The sequence below is a fragment of the Eutrigla gurnardus genome (assembly GCF_963514095.1).
Source record: "Eutrigla gurnardus genome assembly, chromosome: 10".
NCBI lineage: Eukaryota > Metazoa > Chordata > Actinopteri > Perciformes > Triglidae > Eutrigla > Eutrigla gurnardus.
Window position 1 is genome coordinate 20,738,932 of NC_139924.1, and position 19,695 is coordinate 20,758,626.

The window sequence follows — 19,695 nt, forward strand, 5'->3', positions numbered from 1 at the left end:
AAGAATGCCTTAAAAACGACCGAAAACCCTTCACGTTGGCTTTATTCTGCATATCATATATTCAGCATTATTATGTTGTAGCCGGTCATGGCGGCACCAACTTGACCTACTATATATATGCCACTATGTTCTCACCAATATGTTTGCTTTCCTGTCTTATCTATAAAGCAATCGGGTTGCACAAACCAAAGTTAATTGCACAATGGGGGTGACACCTCCCTTCATCAGACCCCGACATGTCACCGCAATCTGCTCACTGAAAACGACAGACGACGGGCCGACCGTGTTACCAGATTTAGTTCTAAAGAAAAGAACAACAGACAAGAGGGAGGTCCACATGCATCAGCTGTGTGCTTGTGACCATGCATATGAATTCTGAGGGTTAAAGGTCAGTGCGACGCAACAGTTGGCGCGAGAGTGATTCAACGGCGGAGGCCGAGCATATGGCGGTGAAACAGATCCCCCAAGGGAACTCTGTCATCCATGGATTCTTCTCAACTGTCTTTGACTGTGAGAGAACAATCGCTTGCTATTCGGCAACAGCAGCAGCAGCAACAACAATAGTAGAAACAGCAGCATCACATCAGTGGCAGCAGCAGCAAAGCAGCAGCAACAGTACAGTACATGAGCTCAATTTCATGCAAGACACAATACACTTCGTCATCAGTCTCATTTGACTCGTCGCATGAAAACAAACAACTGTCTTTGCTTTTCGAAGTACCGCTTATTTGACACATACTGGTACTACTTGGGAGTACAGCTATGTATTAAGTGTATAAAGTCTTCTGTGACGCTGGAGGAGCTCTGTCAAGTTTGAGACAATAACACTCCTGTGACTCCTGACTTAAGGAATGCAATCCGCAGTTCCACCGTTATTGCATCCAAATAAAAGGGAAGGTTTTGGAGTTCTTCTCATAGAGAGACAACATGCAATGACAGCAGCTTCATGGATCCATGGCAACCTTTGATACATTACTGGACTGGAAGGCTCCCATCACTCCACTGCATTTTTAAGTATATTACAAATAGCCACTAATCAGCTGGTGTCATCCTTGAAAAGAATGGTTTTCATTTCATTTATGGGGTTTATCAGCATCCCATCAGTGTTTCCCTCTTCTTTTCAGCCAACGATGTTTGACCTTGATATGTTGAGCGATGAGCAAAAGAAAGTCACACCGGTTATATTTCTGTAGTTTTATTACAACATTGTTTTTCAAACAGCACATCCTCTCACCTACAAAAAAAAAAAACGCACAGAACTGCGATAGTTTAATACTCAAACAGTGGCAATGAAACAAATTTACATTGTGACACAACATCATGTGCCAGTACCGTGCGTACGCATTTACAGATCTGGGGGATTCCTACATCCTACCAATGTGTAATTACTTCGAAAATGGATTCCCACTATGCAAGGCCTTATGAGAACGTAAGGCTTAAATAGTCTCCGCATTCATTACTGCTTCCTTAGCGGTTAATGCACAAGTTGTAATAGAAAAGAGACAAAAGACACCGATAGACTGCAGTTGCTAAAGATGGTGATAGGTGCCTGCCCTCTCTGTGTATTCATTCATAGAAACACTAAGCAGAGAGGAGTCAAACCCTCTGCCAGTCTGAGGCAGAGGCTTGCTGCACAAATCCATCACTGGAATCACTTAAGTATGCGACCGCTCCCATCCATTGCGCTTTGCCCACATGTACACAAGAGCTATGTTCTAACAGTAACATGACCTGGATTGTATTTGAGGTAAGGGTCAGTCCCCAATGACACTTTTTTGTTTTACCTTCGCCACACAAAACAAAGAGAAAAAAATATAGAAAAATAGAAAAAAAATCAGGAAAACAAACGTAGCCAGCAAGATGCTCTTGGTCCAGTCTGTGTTACATTCACAAGCCCGCCTCTACAGTTTCTCTGCCAGCAGCAGAATTGTTCCCACTTTCCTACTGTTGGACTTAACATGTTAGATGACCGACGGCTTGCATACCCGTCACCACTTCCTGTGTAAACCCGGACGCCTCATTTGCTACAAATGTAATACGGTTTAACCCACTGTACACCAATATTTAAGTGCCGAGTGCTCAGCACTGACCTCTGTTGAGATCGCGGTCATCACGCTTCGGACCCATAAATAAATCAAACATCTGTCGATTTGCATAATGTACAAATCCCCACGGGAGTTTTGTAGTAGGTCTGCACCATATGACAGAAAACAACATCACTCAATAGTAATTTGCCTAATGTAAATGGATACACCTTTGTCTTAAAAAACAAAAATAAATCCTGAAATTGTGGGTGAAAGGGAAAATTAACAGTTTACATGAATTCTGGAGTTTTGACCTGAATTTGCAGCCTCTATGCAAGAGGATAAACCGCAACGCTCTCAACCTCTGCTTCGCTTCGATACAAAGCGGGAAGGAGAGTCAAAATATGCCGCGTATATTCTTAGTATTCTGTTCTGCTTCGGCGAGCGTTTAGTCTGAGGGATAACGGGCGGAATAACGGCGGAGAGGCTTGTGATGAAGTGTGTTCATAGCACCTGTGCTGTTTTAAAGTTTGCCTAAAACACTTTGAGGTCATTCTGTGGAATCTTTACTTTTCAGCGTAAAGTGACATTAATATTCTGCAGTTTATAAGCGATGGCTGTAAACTGGGAACATACAAGTACTGTATTTTTAGCTGGGCAGATTTGGCTTTAGTATAAAACGATCTACTCTAAAATAAATAACATACTTATTTGAATGATTTACTTGTGCTATGTATGAGATAGTCACTGTTGAGGAAAGTACGTGTCTTTCTGTTGGCTGTTGTGCATACACTGCACTGTGCCTGGATATTGCAAATACTCTGGTTCAAGGAGAGCAGGGAAATAAAAAAACAAAAATACAAATGTGGGGGGTCCCTGTGCATTGACCAGGACTACATTATCCTTTGTGCACCACATATAGATTCTACATTTAAAAATGGGGAAACAAAGGCCGTTTAAGGGGCTTGAAAACAAGAAATCACAAAGATTTATGACTGGCTGCAGCGATTTTAACAGCAATGTTTGGGCTGCTTGTTCATTTTTTTTTCAAATGTTTAATGACAATTATTTTCTCAAAACAAAAAGATAATTATAAGAGACCCATTAACTATTAACGTTGTCTTTTTTAAGAATCTTAACTGCCCAAGATGCTGTAAAATCCTGCCTCTGAAGAAGAAAATAACAATGAAAAAAAAATATATATCTGAGAAGCCAAAGGCCACCAACCACAGGGCCTGGGCCCAGATCCTTTCGGTGTGTGTGTGTGAGAGAGAGTGTGAGCTGGCAGAAGTACTACATGAGGGTTATGCATATGCAGCCCCTCAAAGCACTACTGCCCCCTGTAAGGGTGCATTAAGAACTGCACTTCAACAGCAGTCCTCTGCACAACTCGCAGCACACATTGTCTGTCGCTATTGTCCATAGCTGGTCCATATCTGGTCGAGTGTGCCCCCTGCTGGCGGCTTGTGTGTTCAGGAGCCACTGCCCGCTTGAGTCTGGGACTTCTCTGATTGGCTCTGGGCGTTCTGACCCTCTTGGCTGAGCTCCTCGCTGAGCTCACTCATGTCCATGTGTGGCAGGTCCTCTTTGCTGGGGGACGCCGCAGTGTCCTCGCAGAACACACACTCCTAAACACATACACCAGGCCATTATTAAATATATTTAAACCTGACTTTTTTTCTCCACAAAAATAAATGTGTAGATGTATTTTTGTGATACACAAAGTGTGTGTGTGTGTGTGGTCCTCACCTTCACATTGATAGCAGCAGGCAGACCTCCCCGCCTCATCCAGGGGTATTCCTCCATTAGCTCTCGCCGCTGGTCTGAGGAGAAGTGAGGCTGACTCTTCTGCATCTGCCTCAGCCTCTCCTTGTCTTCTCGCAGAACCCTCTGAATGTCCCTGTGGGATCGTAAAAGGCACATGAGTAATCAGCCACACAGGAAGCTGCACGCCATCAGAATTAAACTTTGTTTGTTGCATTGTATGCATTTTCTTTTGTAATTATTTTTAAAATAACTCCTAATCCCGGCCAGTGACTCACCTAGATGGCATTTGATATGTCATCATGACTTTTTCGTCAGCATTGGCCATCAGCAGCCAGAGGGGCTCCTGGAGAACATATTTGATGAAATGGTCTCCCTCGCCTTGAGTTGAGACCTTGGTCTGCGGCTGGCCGCTTTCGGAGCCTTCTTCGCCTCTCATCTTGGCTTTGGCCTTGGGGTCGTGCTCCAGAGAGTCAATGCTGCCAAAGTACTTGCTGGTGTTGCTGCTCCCTACACACAGTTTTTAGAGAGACAGGGAATCAGTTAAACACAAGACTTCAATAGTTGTATTAGCTTCAAATAAAAGCTGAGTTTACTACTCTTCTGACCTGTTCTGCTGCCAGAAGCTCCACTCGCTGATGTACCACAGCCGTTGCAGCCTGAGCCCGATCGTGAGCCGGATCCGGAGCCCGTGGAGCCAGAGGTGGCTGATCCGGTCCCAGAGTGGGAGTCCTCCTGCAGCAGGATGTCCAGCAAGTCGCAGGATGAGGAGTTACCGTCACTGTGAGCGCCATCTCCTGGAGAGTCCACCTGAAAACAGAAGGTAGCGAAGCATTAGCTTTGTGACAGGTGTTAACGTTACTCGTATAACAGTGGTTGAAGAGTTCAGATGTAAAGTCAAGGAGACGTTCTCTCACAATCACTCTGTACATTGTGATTCTCACCTGTTGGCGGTTTTCAGTCTTGACTGTGCCTCCGTTCTTCTCCCCTGCTGCTGCTGCTATACTGTTGCATTGGCCTCCGGCAAGGAGTGCTGTGCTGTCCTGCCGTTCCAACGAGCGCTGTCCCTCCTCCATGCTCAGCAGATTAAGCTGCAGGGGCGAGCTGCATCGCGACTCAAACAGCGGCGGCGACGTCGTGGGCTCTCTCGCTCCAGAGGCTGGGGTGGAGGAGCGTGACACCGCCCCTTCTCGGAGCTCCACAGCCATGACTTTGGGGGGCTCGGAGGCTAGGCTGTAGGGGAAGGGCTGAGCCGCATAAGGGGCTTGGGTCACATACTGAGTCTGCACTGGGAAAGAAGGCTGGGCAATGAAAGGCTGCTGGGTAGTGTAGGCGGTCTGAGCGGCCTGGAAAGGTTGCTGGGTCGTGTAGGCGGTCTGAGCGGCCTGGAAAGGCTGCTGGGAAGTATAAGGGGTCTGTGTGGGTTGAAACGGTTGCGGGGTAGTGTAGGGGGTCTGTGTGGTTTGAAACGGTTGCGGGGTAGTGTAGGGGGTCTGTGTGGGTTGAAATGGCTGCTGGGGGGCAAAGGCAGTCTGCACAGGGAACGGCTGTTGGCTGGTGTAGGGGGGTTGGGTTTGCATGGCGTAGGCTGGCTGCGGGGGCTGAAAGGGCTGCGGTGTGGTGTATGCAGGTTGCGTCGGGGTCTGCTCAGGGAAAAATGTTTGTCTCGGAGCAGCCCCCAGCTGCCCGATTTGACTTAACGGTGCTATTTGGGGGAAGAGGTAATTGGGGAGCACCAGAGCCACCACAGGTGTAACAATGGGTGCACCATATGTTGCGGCAGTAGGCGGGGCTTGGGTGCTCTGCCCTTCTCTAAAGCCTGTGGAAAGGGAGGGGTCAGGACAGGGGGCTTGAGCCGAAGCTGCGGGTGCAGAGGGATAGAGCGGGTAGGCAGGCACAATGGCTGGGTAGGAGACGCTAAAAGCTGACTGGGATGCTTCCGACGGGGACCACGAGGTCTGGTTGAGACCCTGGAGAGGTGGACGGGGTTTGCGGTTTGATATGGCGCTGTCTGATGAGTCGGGATGCTTCATCCGTGGCTTCTTGGATTTCCTGTTGCGGTTGCCCTTCTTGGCAGTAGTCTCAGGCCTGGTGGTGCCCTGCTTGGTTGCACCTTGTTGTCCAGATGATTCTGAGATGACACATGCATTAGTCAGAGGTGTGTTGTTAATTTAAATCAAACATGATAGAAAAGGATTAATAAAGCTCATGATTTTTTTTTATTTGGTTACTAATTAAGATATGGTGTACCTTCAGCATTAGTTGGGCGTCTCTGCTTGTGCAGATACGTGAAACAGTCCTTATGGAAGGGCCTAGCGTTGTGGAGCTCTCGGCGGCGGTTGAGGAAGGCCTGCTCTTCTTTCTGGGTGTGTGCAGCCAGCACCTGCTTGGTCAGTCCCAGCCGCTTGTAGTCCTCCTCCTCCTGGCTGGGTGGGGACACCACGCTGACCAGCAGAGCCAGGGGTGCAGGACTCTCTGCCACATCCTCGATAATCTCTGTAGAAACCAACCGGAGTCACAACCATCAGTCAAACAGAATTTATAATCTAGCATTTGGACATTGAACATCACTTGTGTTATTTATTTATTTATTTTTTTAAATGGAGGCTGCCACTCACCAGACTCCGGATGAGGCTTCTTGTCTCCCACGTGGACAATGGTGCTGCTGTAGCTGCACTGTGAGGTGATGGACACCACACTCTCAGCTTTGCTGGGCAGGGTGAGGGGTGCCAGGGGGCCTCCCACCACCGCGGCTCTCCCAGATGAAGGTTTCTTCGGTGCCTTCATGTTCGACAGGCCTGGCTGGGCGTCTAGCATCAAAGGGTCTGGATGGGAGAGAGAGAGCAATGCTCTGTTAGCCATAGATTATTACAGTCTAGTCACAACCAGTAAAGTGGGGGGACCCAAGCTATGCAGGCAAGACTGATAATGAACAACAAAGAGGGTGTTTCTTTACAAACTTGGATCTAATATCCTAGATGGTGTGTGACAAAGACGCATGGCGTGTACATGCCTGGGTTGGTGTTCTGAGATATTTGCATGCCATCGTCTGAGCCCTTCTTGTCGTCATCTGAGTTGGAGGAGGTTGTGTTGGTGTTGGTGTAGAACTGGTATTTTCTCTTGGCTGTGATGGGAATGTTGCAACTCTCCAGATACCTGACAAATAGAAATGGGTGCAATCAGAGCGTGCACACTTCACACATGACTATCTTTGAAATGTCATCATCATCCGTGGACGTCGTCATCGTCAACGCAGAGCCTTACCTGATGACACTGTCGAGGCAGCTGATCTGCTGGTAGGAGCAGACGGTCTGGTCTTTCCACGTTAAGTCTTCCATGCTGGCTGCAGTACTGTCTCTGACCTGCAGAGGGTGCGCTGACTCTTTGGGGCGCGCCGCTGTACTCTTCTGAGCTGCCGCTGCTGCTGGAGGGAAAGGGACGATAAGGCAAGTAAACACACAGAGCTTCTCATAGCAGAAAATGTTTTTGGAGTACAACTATTATTACTTTTACGATTAGGTGATATTAAAGTGAACTCACTGTCAGTGGTCTTCTTAGGTTCAGGCTTGGATGGGGACTGTGGCGAAGCAGGGGAGCGCAGGAAGACCTGGGAATCCTGGTTCTTCAGCATGTGGACCCCTTTACAAATCTCCTGGAATGTCCTGGGAGGCTTGGCCTTGTTTGCCTCGGCCTTGTTCGTCTCCTCCGCTGTGTTCCCCAACGCGGCGTTCCCGTTGCTCTCGCTGGACGAGCCGATGCTGACCAGCTGCTCATGGGAACCATTGCTGCCGTGGCTACCATACCCACTGGAGCCCATGTTGTGGACCGGCTGATGAGAGAAAGGATTGTTACAGAAACTGACAAATGCGTGTGTAAATGGGTATTTGAGTGGGTGTCTAGTGTGTTTGTGTGCATACATACCTGGAGCAGCAGCCTGTGGATCTGTTCACTAATTTCCTGGACATCCGAGTCCATGATCTTCCCACCATGGAAAGCTGGCACTGCAAAAACATCTTCATTCACAGGACCCCTGAAAAACATGCAGACCACTGTCATCTAAAATGTTCAACGTATTACAACACACCACTACTGGTGACAGAAAAACAAAACAGAACAATATATTGGGGAAAACTCACATGCGGACTTTGTGCCTGCCAATGACAAAGGAGACTTTGCGACTCCAGGGGTTGACGAAGCTGGACCAGCTGGTGTCGATGGTGACGTACTCGCCATTCCTCGCACAGAAACGGATCGAGGAGTGATCGAACGGCTGACCAGAAAACTGCAGAACTGTTGGCAACAGACAGTAGAGTGTGCGTGAATGAGAGTGTGTACCATAGCAACCAGCAGCCTCTTCCCATGTCATGTTGCTTTTTCATATGTCAGCGGTCTTTGGACTGTTATGGAAACGCAGTCAGCAGTGGGCTGAGGGTCAGAGTATCTTTCACGTTTAAATTATGAAAGTGGGAACTTAAATCTGAAACCCTGGATGACTTCTCAGCTTACTGAGCGCATCAGTTAAGCCGACCACGCGATTGAAAGAGGTGCTCACTTTTACGATGCACGGCCAGTAACAAGGGTCGGTCACTTGGGTGCAGTTTGAGTAGCACAGGGGTGCCGATCAGGTCCTGAGGGAGGTAACCCAACAGAGGAACAGCCCTGATGGAGAAACAACAACAACATGTTAGAGACAAAACACAAACATTCGCTTCAATCACATTGTTCACGTGGCTATTCAGTCACCTCACCTCTCATCCACGTCCTGGAACACACAGTTCGGTGTGTGCGTGGTGGTGAAGATGCGCTTGTCAGTAGGGATTCTGGGTGCTGTGTAGAGAGGGAAGGGAAAAAAATGAATTGGTTAGAAATGGGTGATTGTTAGACGTGCACAGCACCTCGCTTTTAGCTAACTGCTTAATTGAATGTTTGTGCCGTCTATACACACCAAGAGAGGGATCACATAACTAACTAAATCTAGTTTGTGGCAGAAGGGAGCTGTTTGGGACAACCGAAACTAGGCCTCACCTTCATATCCAGAGTGCACCCTCTCGGCCAACAGAAGGCAGCAGAACTGCTCCTCAGCCAGCTCGGCATCCTGAACTTTCATCAGGTACGGAGTCATTCGGAAAGGGTAGTACTGCAGATCTCCTCCACGCTCCTTACCACCACTACAAAACACACACAATTTCAATACTATTAGAGTGTGTCAGAGTATTAAAGTGGTAACAAATACCTCTAACCTCTACACTAATGTTACAATATTACAATATTCTAAATAATCAAGTAAACTTCTCAATCGTAAGGTGTAACTGTAACTTATTTGCCACTAGATGGAGGAGCAGTTTAAAAGCTCACAGCTGTTGACTTCCTCTCAAACATCCTCCCTCCTGCTCACCAACCCTGCGCTGACTCACAGCTTGTTTGAGCAGGAAACTATGGATCAGAGAAGGCGGCGGCGGCTGCTGCCACTCACCTGATGCGGCAAAAGAAGGATTTCTCCTGCATGCACTCCGTGGGAGACGAGTCTGAATAAGAGACAGGGAGAAGGTGGGATTGATTAATGTATCATCAAAAGGCATTCGACCGACTGGTTCTGTATGAGCCATCAGTTCATCTATATTCTACAGGCCATCGTCTATATTCAACCCACTGTTGACAGGACCTGGCAAATGTGTCTCACTTCCAAAAAGGGAAGGAGATTAAGATTATGCAACGGAAGTTTGAAGATTCATTACAGTCGAAGCACGAGGAAAACATTTTACGTAAAAACGCAGCTGCTCGGCCATTACTTAAACGGCTTGAATTACCCGGTGATCCGTGCAAAACAGCACTGGACTGAGCTCCCAAATCCCCCAAAGACAAGCTGGTTAACTACAAAAATCAACTACAGTACTTTAAAGTGGACTGATAATGGAATTGGATTCAAGGGACAAACGGCTGGAAAAATGAATTCCAGGTTTGCATCGTTTCACGCTGCTGTCGATCTCAGAAATGGATTTTCATGGATTTTTTAAAACGGCAGGAGAGACTATTATAAACACTGACGACAGCTGCACTTTGAATGAATTACAGACACAGTGTTAACAATAATTCACAGGTTTTGGTATCAAATTCAAGGTACTGGAATCGTTACAGAAAAAATGTGCTAATGATGTGTCTTCGTGGGCGTGCATTCATTAATGTGTGATTGAGCAGGTTAATGAAATACGTGCGACATGTGTATAAGCGTGTGTGTGTGTGTGTGTGGGGGGGGGGGAGGGGGTGTCAGGACGGGTGCAGGACATACGTGCTGGTGTGTGTGCAGGTTGTGTTTCATGTGGGTTTTCCATGTGCCGTTTGCAGAGGATAGAAAATCTACCCTCCATATTGGCCCAGTTATGGAAAAAATATTCAAAGACATGAAAACAGGTTTAGGGATAGCTTGTACCTGCTCCGGTGCACATGCTCCATGAGGGCAGGTGGTAGGGCGTGGTGAAGCTGTAGAACACGCTGACGTCCTGAGGCGTCAGGAACTCCACAAACTTGGCATTGTTGAACACTTCCCTCTTGCAATTCAAGATGGACGCTGCCTGGTCCGAGATGTAAACTATTTTCCCAGTAATGAGCGAGACGGCGACAGCAAAAATATCCTACCAGGCAAAAGATTTAAAAAAAAAAAAAGGGTTAGTTTGGTGTCTTTCTATTCAAAGAAGATGCATCTGTTCACATTTATAACAATATTGTTTATGTTGTACTGATGAATTAAATCTTAAAGAAACTGCTTTTGTCTTTTCCTCATATAAACATCAGGATCACTTACAGTGTTTTTGAGGGTGTACTCCGAGGTGATGCTGTTGATTTCCTCGATGGTGTATGACGAGACATCTAGCCCCGGCGGCTGACTGTCATTTATCATCAGCATTTGGTAATATTCCTCATTAGCTGCAAAATAAAGAGAACGTCGATCAATGCACGCACCATTTCACATACAGCATCAATGAAAAAGATACCGTTTGGAAGTATATTCTTCCATTATCTCATAACCATCTTTTCCCCCATGCAATATTCCCACCAATAAAAAACAAGGAAGCAAGTCTCACCTTTCACCTGTTTGACACAGTTCAGTGAATATTTCAGCGCGTTGACGGTGCTGGGCTTTCCCTTGCTCCTCTTTTCCAGCGGCAAGTGCTTCTTCAGCTCCTTGAGGGTCTTGAAGAGCTCTTTCTGTGTCTTAGCTTTGGCAGACTGTTCGCTGCTGCAGGGTAAACATGAGACAGATACACGTGTGTCAATATGACATGGTCTCATTGCCGTCACACCTATGGAAGGTGCTATCAGTAAAAGGGGATGACTGGATTGATTGGCAGTGGGATGCATCTCCCGTATGTCTGGCTCATAGAACATTCTTCTGTTGCATGCAAATAAAAGCTCCCACTGCCAACACGTGTACCATGGAGGAGGAATCAATAAGTTATTCTCTACTGCTTATTTTCTGTCTTTTTTTATTTTTTTAAAGACCCAGCTAAATCAAAAATGTACATTTGCCGTTTCAAATGTCCAATCAGTGGAGCTTAAAAAATATCTATCAAATCAAATGAGACTTAAGGTGCATAGCTAGCAACACCGGTTTGTGGCTCATGGCTCAATGTAAAAATAAGAAGAGCCGTGTGTTTGGATATACGCTTGTTTTCCAAAACAATATGGCTGAGGTATAATTCATTCAAGGGCAATTATGAACCGTGGGTTGAAAGATGCATATTAACCTGCAGCCGCTGGTTGAAGGGTTGTCCTGCTCCGAGCTCACCAGACTGAAGGCATTGGAGCTGCTTGGCGGCGACGGGCTGTGAGAGTTTGAGCTGTAAAAACCAACAACACGGCGTGTTATGGAAGGAAAACCACAAAAACAGAGCATGTTGAAAGAACAGTTAGAGCACCAAAACAAGTCCAGGAATAAACATATAAAAGAGTCAAGGCCTTGGAGGGTGCCCAGAATACTAAAAACATACCGACTGCTGCTCGATTAATAGAATTTTAATCTCGGCCTCTAGCCTCTTGTACATAAGTCATCACTTCATAATACGACACACGCATGGCTGGGTGTTGTTTTCAAGGAGCGCCGTCTCAAGTCATCACAAGAGAGAACAACACAGAGAACATGACTGAAACTTTACTAACAAGTCCTTGCTGCACATACACTAGAGCATGTGAGTGCGAGCGATCGGGCGCAGACAGCGTGACCCTGCAGAGTGGATTTTGACACACAGCGGCATTTTTATTATAAAAGTCCCGGTCTGGTTCAAGTCCGGTAGAGCTCACACAACGAGTCTGAAGCCCAAGCCCGACCCTGAATCCTGCTGTGTCTTACACAGTCATCAACAGTATTTTGATGGGGGGGATCCAAGGAGAAAACATGGTTGGTTATGTAACAGCTGACCTCAAATAGGTGTGCTGTTTTCTCCAGACAGGAGCTATTAAGATTTACAACGGACGCCCAGAATTCCACTCAAAGTCACGTCCCTATTATCTCCGATGAGAGGAGCATCGTGTTATATATCTCACAACATATGATCAATCTTAGGTAACAAATAACCTGCATCACATTGATTTTCCTACATAGATAGTTTTGCTTTTGAAGACGATAAGTCATTTCTAAATTAAACTGCCAACTGTCCTTGTCTTTTGTTGTCTTTTTGTTTGTTCCGTCTCAAAATAAGGAATAAAACAACCACTTTTCTCCTCAGTCGCTGTTTTAGTACAACTATGACTCAGAACAACAATGACTCAGAGGAGAAAATGATCCTTCTATTACGTCAAATGAACCTTACTTCCGTGACCTAGATGGTCTCCTCCCCCATGGTGACAGGAAAAAAAAAAAAAAACGTAATTTACCACAATTCAATGCATTTGATGGGTGCTCACCTTTTGTTGCTGGCCGATGACTCCAAGAGAGCGGAATCCTTGTCATTGCTCTTGGAGCTGCCCACAGACTCATTGCCGTGGGACTCATTGCCATGCGACTCGTTACCATGGGATTCTGTCCCGCTCCCACTCGAGCCACTGCCACCCATCTCTACATCCTCGTGTGAGGGCGAGTGTGGCCGCTTCCTGTCACTGTGCGAGGAGCCCGGCGATGCCGGGTGCTCGTGGCTGCTCTCGCTCCCTTCGGAGGCCAATCCCAGCTCGCCTTCCAGTTCGACGCCATCCCGCCCACCGCAGCCCTTGTTGTAACTGTTGGCCATGCGGTGAAGTTGGCTAATGGAGTCACAGTGGGAGTCTTCCTCTTCCTCCAGCTGGAAGCCGACCTGGTTCATTTCGTGCCCGTCGAGGCTTGAGTACAGGTAGGGCTTTGGATCGCTGTCCTCAGACATAGGGCGGACCAGACGGCAAAAGTTAGGAGATTAAGTTACCTTCCACATGGCAAGGCCATGACGGGCATGGCACTAGCACGGGAATGGAGTTGATGCCTCAGGAGTGGGGATGTAGTCTGAAAATAAAAAAAAACATGTGATATTACTCAGACAATCCCTTTACACTAAAGTGCACTAATAGACAACAGATCAATAGTAAAGAGACAATCCTAAAATAGCAATAGGATTTACCACCACTGTGATCAGATCGGTCGGCGTAGCCTTGGATCTCAGTGGCTTTAAAAGTCAACCACCACACACACACACACACACACACACACACACACACACACACACACACACACACACACACACACACACACACACACACACACACACACACACACACACACACACACACACACACACACACTGTTGTTTGCCCTTTACAGGTGGACTAAAGCTCCCCGACCCATTTGATCTGGTTGAATCTTTCAAAATGGCCTTTACCATTTGAAAGGAGACTCTGTAGAGATGAAGCAAAGCTCTGAAGACACAATACAAACAAAGACCTTGACCTCACACTAGGGCTGGGCGATTTGGACTAAAAATGAAATCTCAATTTTTTCAAACTAATGGACAAATTTTTATTTAAACCTTTATTTGTTTCTGTTTTTCTCTAAACAAACTAATAAGACCAAGGCAAAATTGAAATTATTGTGCAAAGTTTTTTTTTTTTTAAATCAAATAGAATAAAATGTCTCTTGTAGGCCATCCCTGAAAAAAAACTTGCAAAATGAAATACAATGGGGGAAAACAGAACGTTGATGAGCCAAACCAGCCGCAAAGATTTCCCCTTATAATAAGCGCTGCTGCCCTCCTGTTTAGGCCCATCATTAGAGCCGCTTGTTAACTCCATTTGCCTTGATAAAATAATTTTGGGCGATTATTGAGCCTAAATTAGACTATGGCGGTGCGCCATAGTCTCGTCAATGTTTGGGAAACACTGGATCAACAGATGTGTTGATGAATTGTCCATGTTCACTTGAACATAAATCAAATTAACACAGCCTTTTGTAACACAGTGCACAGCCCACAGATGGCCACAGTCCATTCATTACCTTTCATGATTACATCACATTCAGTAATTACACAAGACCCTTCATAGACAGTAACATGAGCATTTGAGTTGTAACTGCGGGTTGAGTTTCACTTGCGTGTGGCAAACCAGAATTATATAAGACCATTCACAAGCATTCAGGGGAGGAGAATTTGGTCTCTCAGGGAAACCAGACAACAATACAAGATCAACAGATTTCATCGGCTCTTCAGCCTCCTCCTCATCCTCCTACACGCTGCACAGCAGATCAGCACTAGTCGGAGCTATTTACGTCTGCTTAAGCCATAATAAAAAATCCAAAATATTGCAGTTTTCCTGCTATCCAAGACCACAGCACCACTATTTATGTAAGAGAGTCTTTTCTTCTCTCTTTACACAAGCTGTTTTACATAACTTCTTACAGTTTTAGGGGAGTAATCTTTCTGTCAATTCTACAAAAAAAAAAATGTTTGCAGACTTTCCAAGCACACACATATCCGCTGACAGAAGTGACCTACACTCGAGGTAAACTGACTGGCCGGCTTCCTATTGGCTGCTGCGAATGTCCAATCCGGAGAGAGCAAGGAGTGACGTCAAGTCAGAATGACAGAGGAAGTTAGAGCTGAGCTCATGTTAGCAGCATGCCAACAGAAACAGGCTAAATATTGAATAGTGCACAGAGGCAGTCGCACAACGGCAACATGTAAAAAAAAAAAAAAAAAAATAGCTTAACACAATGGAAACACAAAATATATCAGTGTATGCAGCAATAAGAGGCATTAGTTTCACATCAAGATCCTGTACCATCATGAAAATATTCAAAACGTTTGTGCTCCAAAACGTGTGCAAACAGCCATGACATTGGCTTGCCTTTAACAGTAGTACAAACAAAAACCAAAGTCCCACTCATCTTAAGCCAATCTCAATTCCCTGCATATTTAATCATTGTAAATATCAAAAGAATGTGCAGAATGTGCTCACCAGAGAACCCTTTCTCCTTGAATATGACTTCACGGGCAAAGATCATATAAGTTGTAAATGACGGCGTTCTCCCTGAAACTTCCAAACAATCTGAGATACATCCACGCGTCCAAACTACTAACTCTCGAAAACAGAACACAGGAGTGACCGACTGGAACTGAACTTCCTCCTTTTCCAGCTTAGCCCCGTTTCATCCCGAGCGCTGCTCCGCCTCAACACACTAGCACAGATCTATGTGCATTATACAACGCTGCTCCAGTCACATGGATTTGACTTCGGTGCAGCACAAAGCAGTGGAAGCCTTGTTTCATAAAACCACATGCTTTCACTCGTAACCAGCTACACTGCTGCTGTAGCACATTTATGAATGACATTTTAGACAGGAGTTTTATGAGCACAGTTAAAGATAGGACATACAAAAGGATATACCATGTTGGAAGATGTGATTTTAACTGTTGTTCATCACAATCAGTGCTATTTGGAGAGGAGAGGATATATTGATTCATACATATTCTGGTATATTTTTTGAGAAATTTGGATTTCATGTCCAGTCATCTCTTAAGGCCTATTTCATTCAAATGACATGACAGAGGTGATATACATATGAGTACCGCCATACTACACTGTGAAGTAATTATGCATTATTAAATTGGTAGTGCCTGAAAGATAAATGAGCTTCCTTTGCAGGGAGGCTGGCCTCAGTCTGAGAGATAGATTGAGGATTTCAGACATCCAGACTCCAGAGTAGAGCCGTCAGCTGTGGTGGATTTGCGATTGATCAGGATGCCGCCCTGGACACCTCTTACCCAACTGGTAAGGGGCATCAGGGTAGACCCAGAACTGGGTGTTGTTTAAAAATAAAAAAAAGACAATACCCGTACCAATACCCCGTCATGGGAATGGAATCTGTGTTTGTGTCCCACTGGCTATCTAATAAGCAGTTATAGCTGATAGCACCACCCTCTGACCCACAGCGGCGGGACAGTGTTGCAGCTGCAGAACGATAGCTGTATTTCAACCAGTAGACGGCTGTTTTCTATGTATATGTATATATGTATTTAAACTTGACTCCATTATCAACCCTACTAAATACTCATGTGCATTGGTCTTCAGCTGAAGAAGTGTTTATGGGGTTTACGGTATTCAAAAGTTTTAACACCAAGTCCTCATAATGATCAGTCAAAATAATAATAATAATATAAATAATAATAATAAAAAACAATAACATGATCAAATACATTGTATATATTTAATAGCAGAAACAATGATACCAATAGTGGGTCATGTTTAGAATTAAAGGAAAACTCCCAGCAGCTTTCTATGTGACGGCGTGGTGACATTATTAAAAGTATAAATCAGGTGAAGCTCTACCTGAGGTTATCTAATACAAGGTCAACATCCAGATCACATTGAACTTAACAGTAATGTGATTAACATGTTGACCTAATATCCACAGGTACAGTGTGGCAGGAACAAACTGTGTGTGTACAGTATAGGGCCTAGAGGACCTTTAAAAGTAGTAAACTGGAAATACATTTATGTAAGTCCACCCAATCACATCTGACATATTTATACTTCATATATTGAAACAAAACTATTTAATATATATAAAGGCAGGCAACATTTGCATTGCCTCATTTTCTGCCTAAAATTGTTTTGTTTCAATATATTAAGTATAAATATATAAAGACGAGTTTGCACGAGATAAAATTAAAAAATTAAAACACATTTATATTAGGAACAAACATCCCTTCCCCCATCTAACTCCAGTGACCTGCTATTCAGAATACACACACACACACACACACACGTTGACCTGCAATCCACCGCACGGTACACTGACACAGTTCTGTCAAAGTAGCGACGGCGTTCAAAATCAGCCGACGAACGGCCGCACTTTAGCCGCGGACGGGTCACTTCACTACGGATAACGTTTTTCTTCCCTTTACGAGTGCGCCCATAAGGTTATACGGTTTTTACGGTTATAAAAAAGTAGAATAAGTAGAGCAAGCCACTAGCGCATGCGCACACCGCGCTCGGTTATGTAACTTATGTTGCCCTAAATTATTGAATTTTTACTACTAGCTGAGAGGTGAAAAGTAAGGAGTCCAACCTGTGCTGCGGTGCCGAAGGCTCTCCGGTTGTCGTCGGTGTCGAGTAGAAGCAGACACGTAGCGGCGAGTAACACATTCAGTTAGAGGCTCCAGCGTTTCTCAACAGGAGACGACGGCGCTCAGACGAGGCGAGTTGACACAGTGCTCGCCGGCTCCTCCCCGCTTCTCTCCGGCACTGAGAACCTGCCAGCGAATCAGCGGGCGGAGCGCGCGACCTCAATTCGGGACTCCGCCCCCGGCGCCTCCCGATTGGCTGAAAACTACGGGTTTCCATGGCGAAAGTGACGAAACCGCGACAGCGCGAGTTCGTTGGCGGAGAGCGCTGTCCGTCGTTTTACGTAAACAAGCCGTCCGCCGCACGTGGAAGCCCTCGCGGTCCGTACCGTGCAGCGTGAGAGCGTGGTGGTTACGAGTGCGCTGGGGTTGTGGGCAGGGGCGGATTGGCCATCGGGAGTTTTCCCGGTGGGCCGCGCCGTCAGTGGCCGTCTTTTTTTCTTTTTTTTTTTACCGGGTACTCCCGATGGCCAATCCGTCCCTAGGCTGCCCACAGCGTTGTGTCCATTGGCCCACTATGAGCGTTTTATATGAGCCAAAGAATGTGGCCGGCCATGTAACTGTCGTCGACGTGGGTTTGCCACGCCCCCTTCACCTGCCAATCAGACAGAGAGACGCATGTTTTGGCTGTTGGTTTTCAGGAGTGAAACATGATGGAACAGGAAAAAAAACACGCAAAACGCAAAGGTGCCACGAATGTTGAGACGACAGTGTCACCGGAGCAGCCGGCACAGCGGCCTCTGCTTAGATGGAAGCATTATGCTGATTTAACTAACTTTCCCACCTATAAGCACCTGCGTCACACCTGTTGGAAGCATCGCAATGATTGCTGCCTTTGTATTTATTCATAGGGAGGATTTGCATCCTGTTCCTACGCTAGACTGTTGTGGTGACTGGGACTGCTTTTGCATGTCTCTGACTGGACAGCAAGACATTGTAGGCCTATACTTGCTCTTGCATACTGTGCACGGTAGCCACAACACCATGTGTCCTGCTATGGAGCCAAGAGACTTGAGCACTCCGGCTGAGATGGCACCAGCAACGCACCCTCGCCGTCTGCCTCAGCATGATGCTCGGCGTCCACTCAATTAGAGTCCTAAACACTCATCAAAAATGTGCATTGATCTGTCTTTTACAGTAGAGACCCCCATCCTCTCTTTTACTCACACATGCACACATTTAACAAGCAGCAGAGGATATCCTACAGGTGATGAATTCCTTAAACAAGAGTGAGTCATCATGATGTGGGTGGCTTTATCTATGAAGTCCTGACTCTCGAACCAGAAATCTTCATTTATAGTGTAAAATATTGCCACATATGCAGGCATTGAGTTGACTTTTTTTGTGTACTGAAAAGGGCAAATGGAAATTGAAGCAACTATGAAGTGCCCTCTGGGGGCACATGCAGCTTTTTTTCGTCTCTGCTCCTCAGACAGACCGAATCCGCCACTGGCTGGATTTATCAACTTGAAGCAATGGTGCAATTTGAATTGATTTCCTTTTTCCAGCATCCTTTGCGGTGTCAATTCCATGGCATACATTAAGTATATTAGTGTCTACATCCCTTGGCTTTAGTTACAAGTGTGTGGTCCTGTTTATGTAAAAAGACAACTATCTAAAAATGGGCATGTTACGCATGAAGGGTTTGAAAGTAGGCCAGCATAAAATATGTGTATGCTAAGGTTTAGGGAGTGGAAAAGAGTGTCACAGATGCACACAGTCGTGACTGTCCTCTGGTCTCCTGTGATGAATGCCAAAGTCGGGGAGGGGTTTGATTCATATCTCGTTTACATCCTCCACACAGAATATCTGTGCCTGCACTCCCCATGACCCCTCCTCCTCCCTGGTTATGAAATTACGCAACTGCAGTGAACAACAACACACGAAGAAGATGATTCGCACTGGGCAAACACTGTAGCTTCAAAGTAATAGAGAACCAATAAATGGTCGCTGAAGGGAGCCACTTTGTTACCTTCCCTCAGAGCGAAAAAGAAATACGTGTATGCGTCACACGAAGCAAATTTCATGTGATAAACGGCCCTCGCACAAAAAGAGCTTTGTGTAGCGTAGTGATAGGAGGTCACTAGACGTAGAAGACATCATGCACAGTTGTACGTTTCTGGGAATCAGCATCACAAAAAAAACCTGACATGGTTATAACACATCAGTTGAGAAACGTCTGTGTATAGATTGCAGAAACTTGCAATATTCCTGTGACAAGGAGCGATCGTGGAGCATCCTGATGGGAAAGATTGCAAAGTGGTTTTGGTTTCCAAACAGCCCAGGAGAGGAGGGCTCCAGGGGGGGACGATTTAAACCACTCAAGAGAATTA

At 45.8% G+C, this 19,695-nt stretch overlaps 1 protein-coding gene across 2 annotated transcripts; it reads right to left on the minus strand.

Annotated features, from left to right (window-relative positions):
* Positions 1–1,179: 1,179 nt before the first annotated feature.
* Positions 1,180–17,448, minus strand: LOC311019628 (period circadian protein homolog 2-like). 2 transcript variants are annotated; one of them, XM_084019209.1, is made up of 22 exons: positions 17,308–17,448; positions 12,687–13,251; positions 11,531–11,623; positions 10,868–11,022; positions 10,588–10,709; positions 10,216–10,417; positions 9,262–9,313; positions 8,814–8,956; positions 8,537–8,615; positions 8,341–8,447; positions 7,925–8,078; positions 7,710–7,818; positions 7,329–7,617; positions 7,053–7,209; positions 6,802–6,944; positions 6,407–6,613; positions 6,039–6,284; positions 4,733–5,919; positions 4,397–4,598; positions 4,067–4,298; positions 3,774–3,924; positions 1,180–3,652 (listed from the first exon to the last, which is right to left on the minus strand). In XM_084019209.1, the coding sequence occupies exons 2-22, from the start codon at positions 13,133–13,135 to the stop codon at positions 3,497–3,499; spliced, it is 4,635 nt and encodes a 1,544-aa protein (XP_083875335.1). In that variant the 5' UTR covers positions 13,136–13,251; positions 17,308–17,448; the 3' UTR covers positions 1,180–3,496. The 2 variants fall into 2 exon arrangements, with proteins under 2 accessions (XP_083875335.1, XP_083875334.1); XM_084019208.1 differs by having other exon boundaries at positions 7,053–7,212.
* Between the last annotated feature and the right edge of the window lie 2,247 nt (positions 17,449–19,695).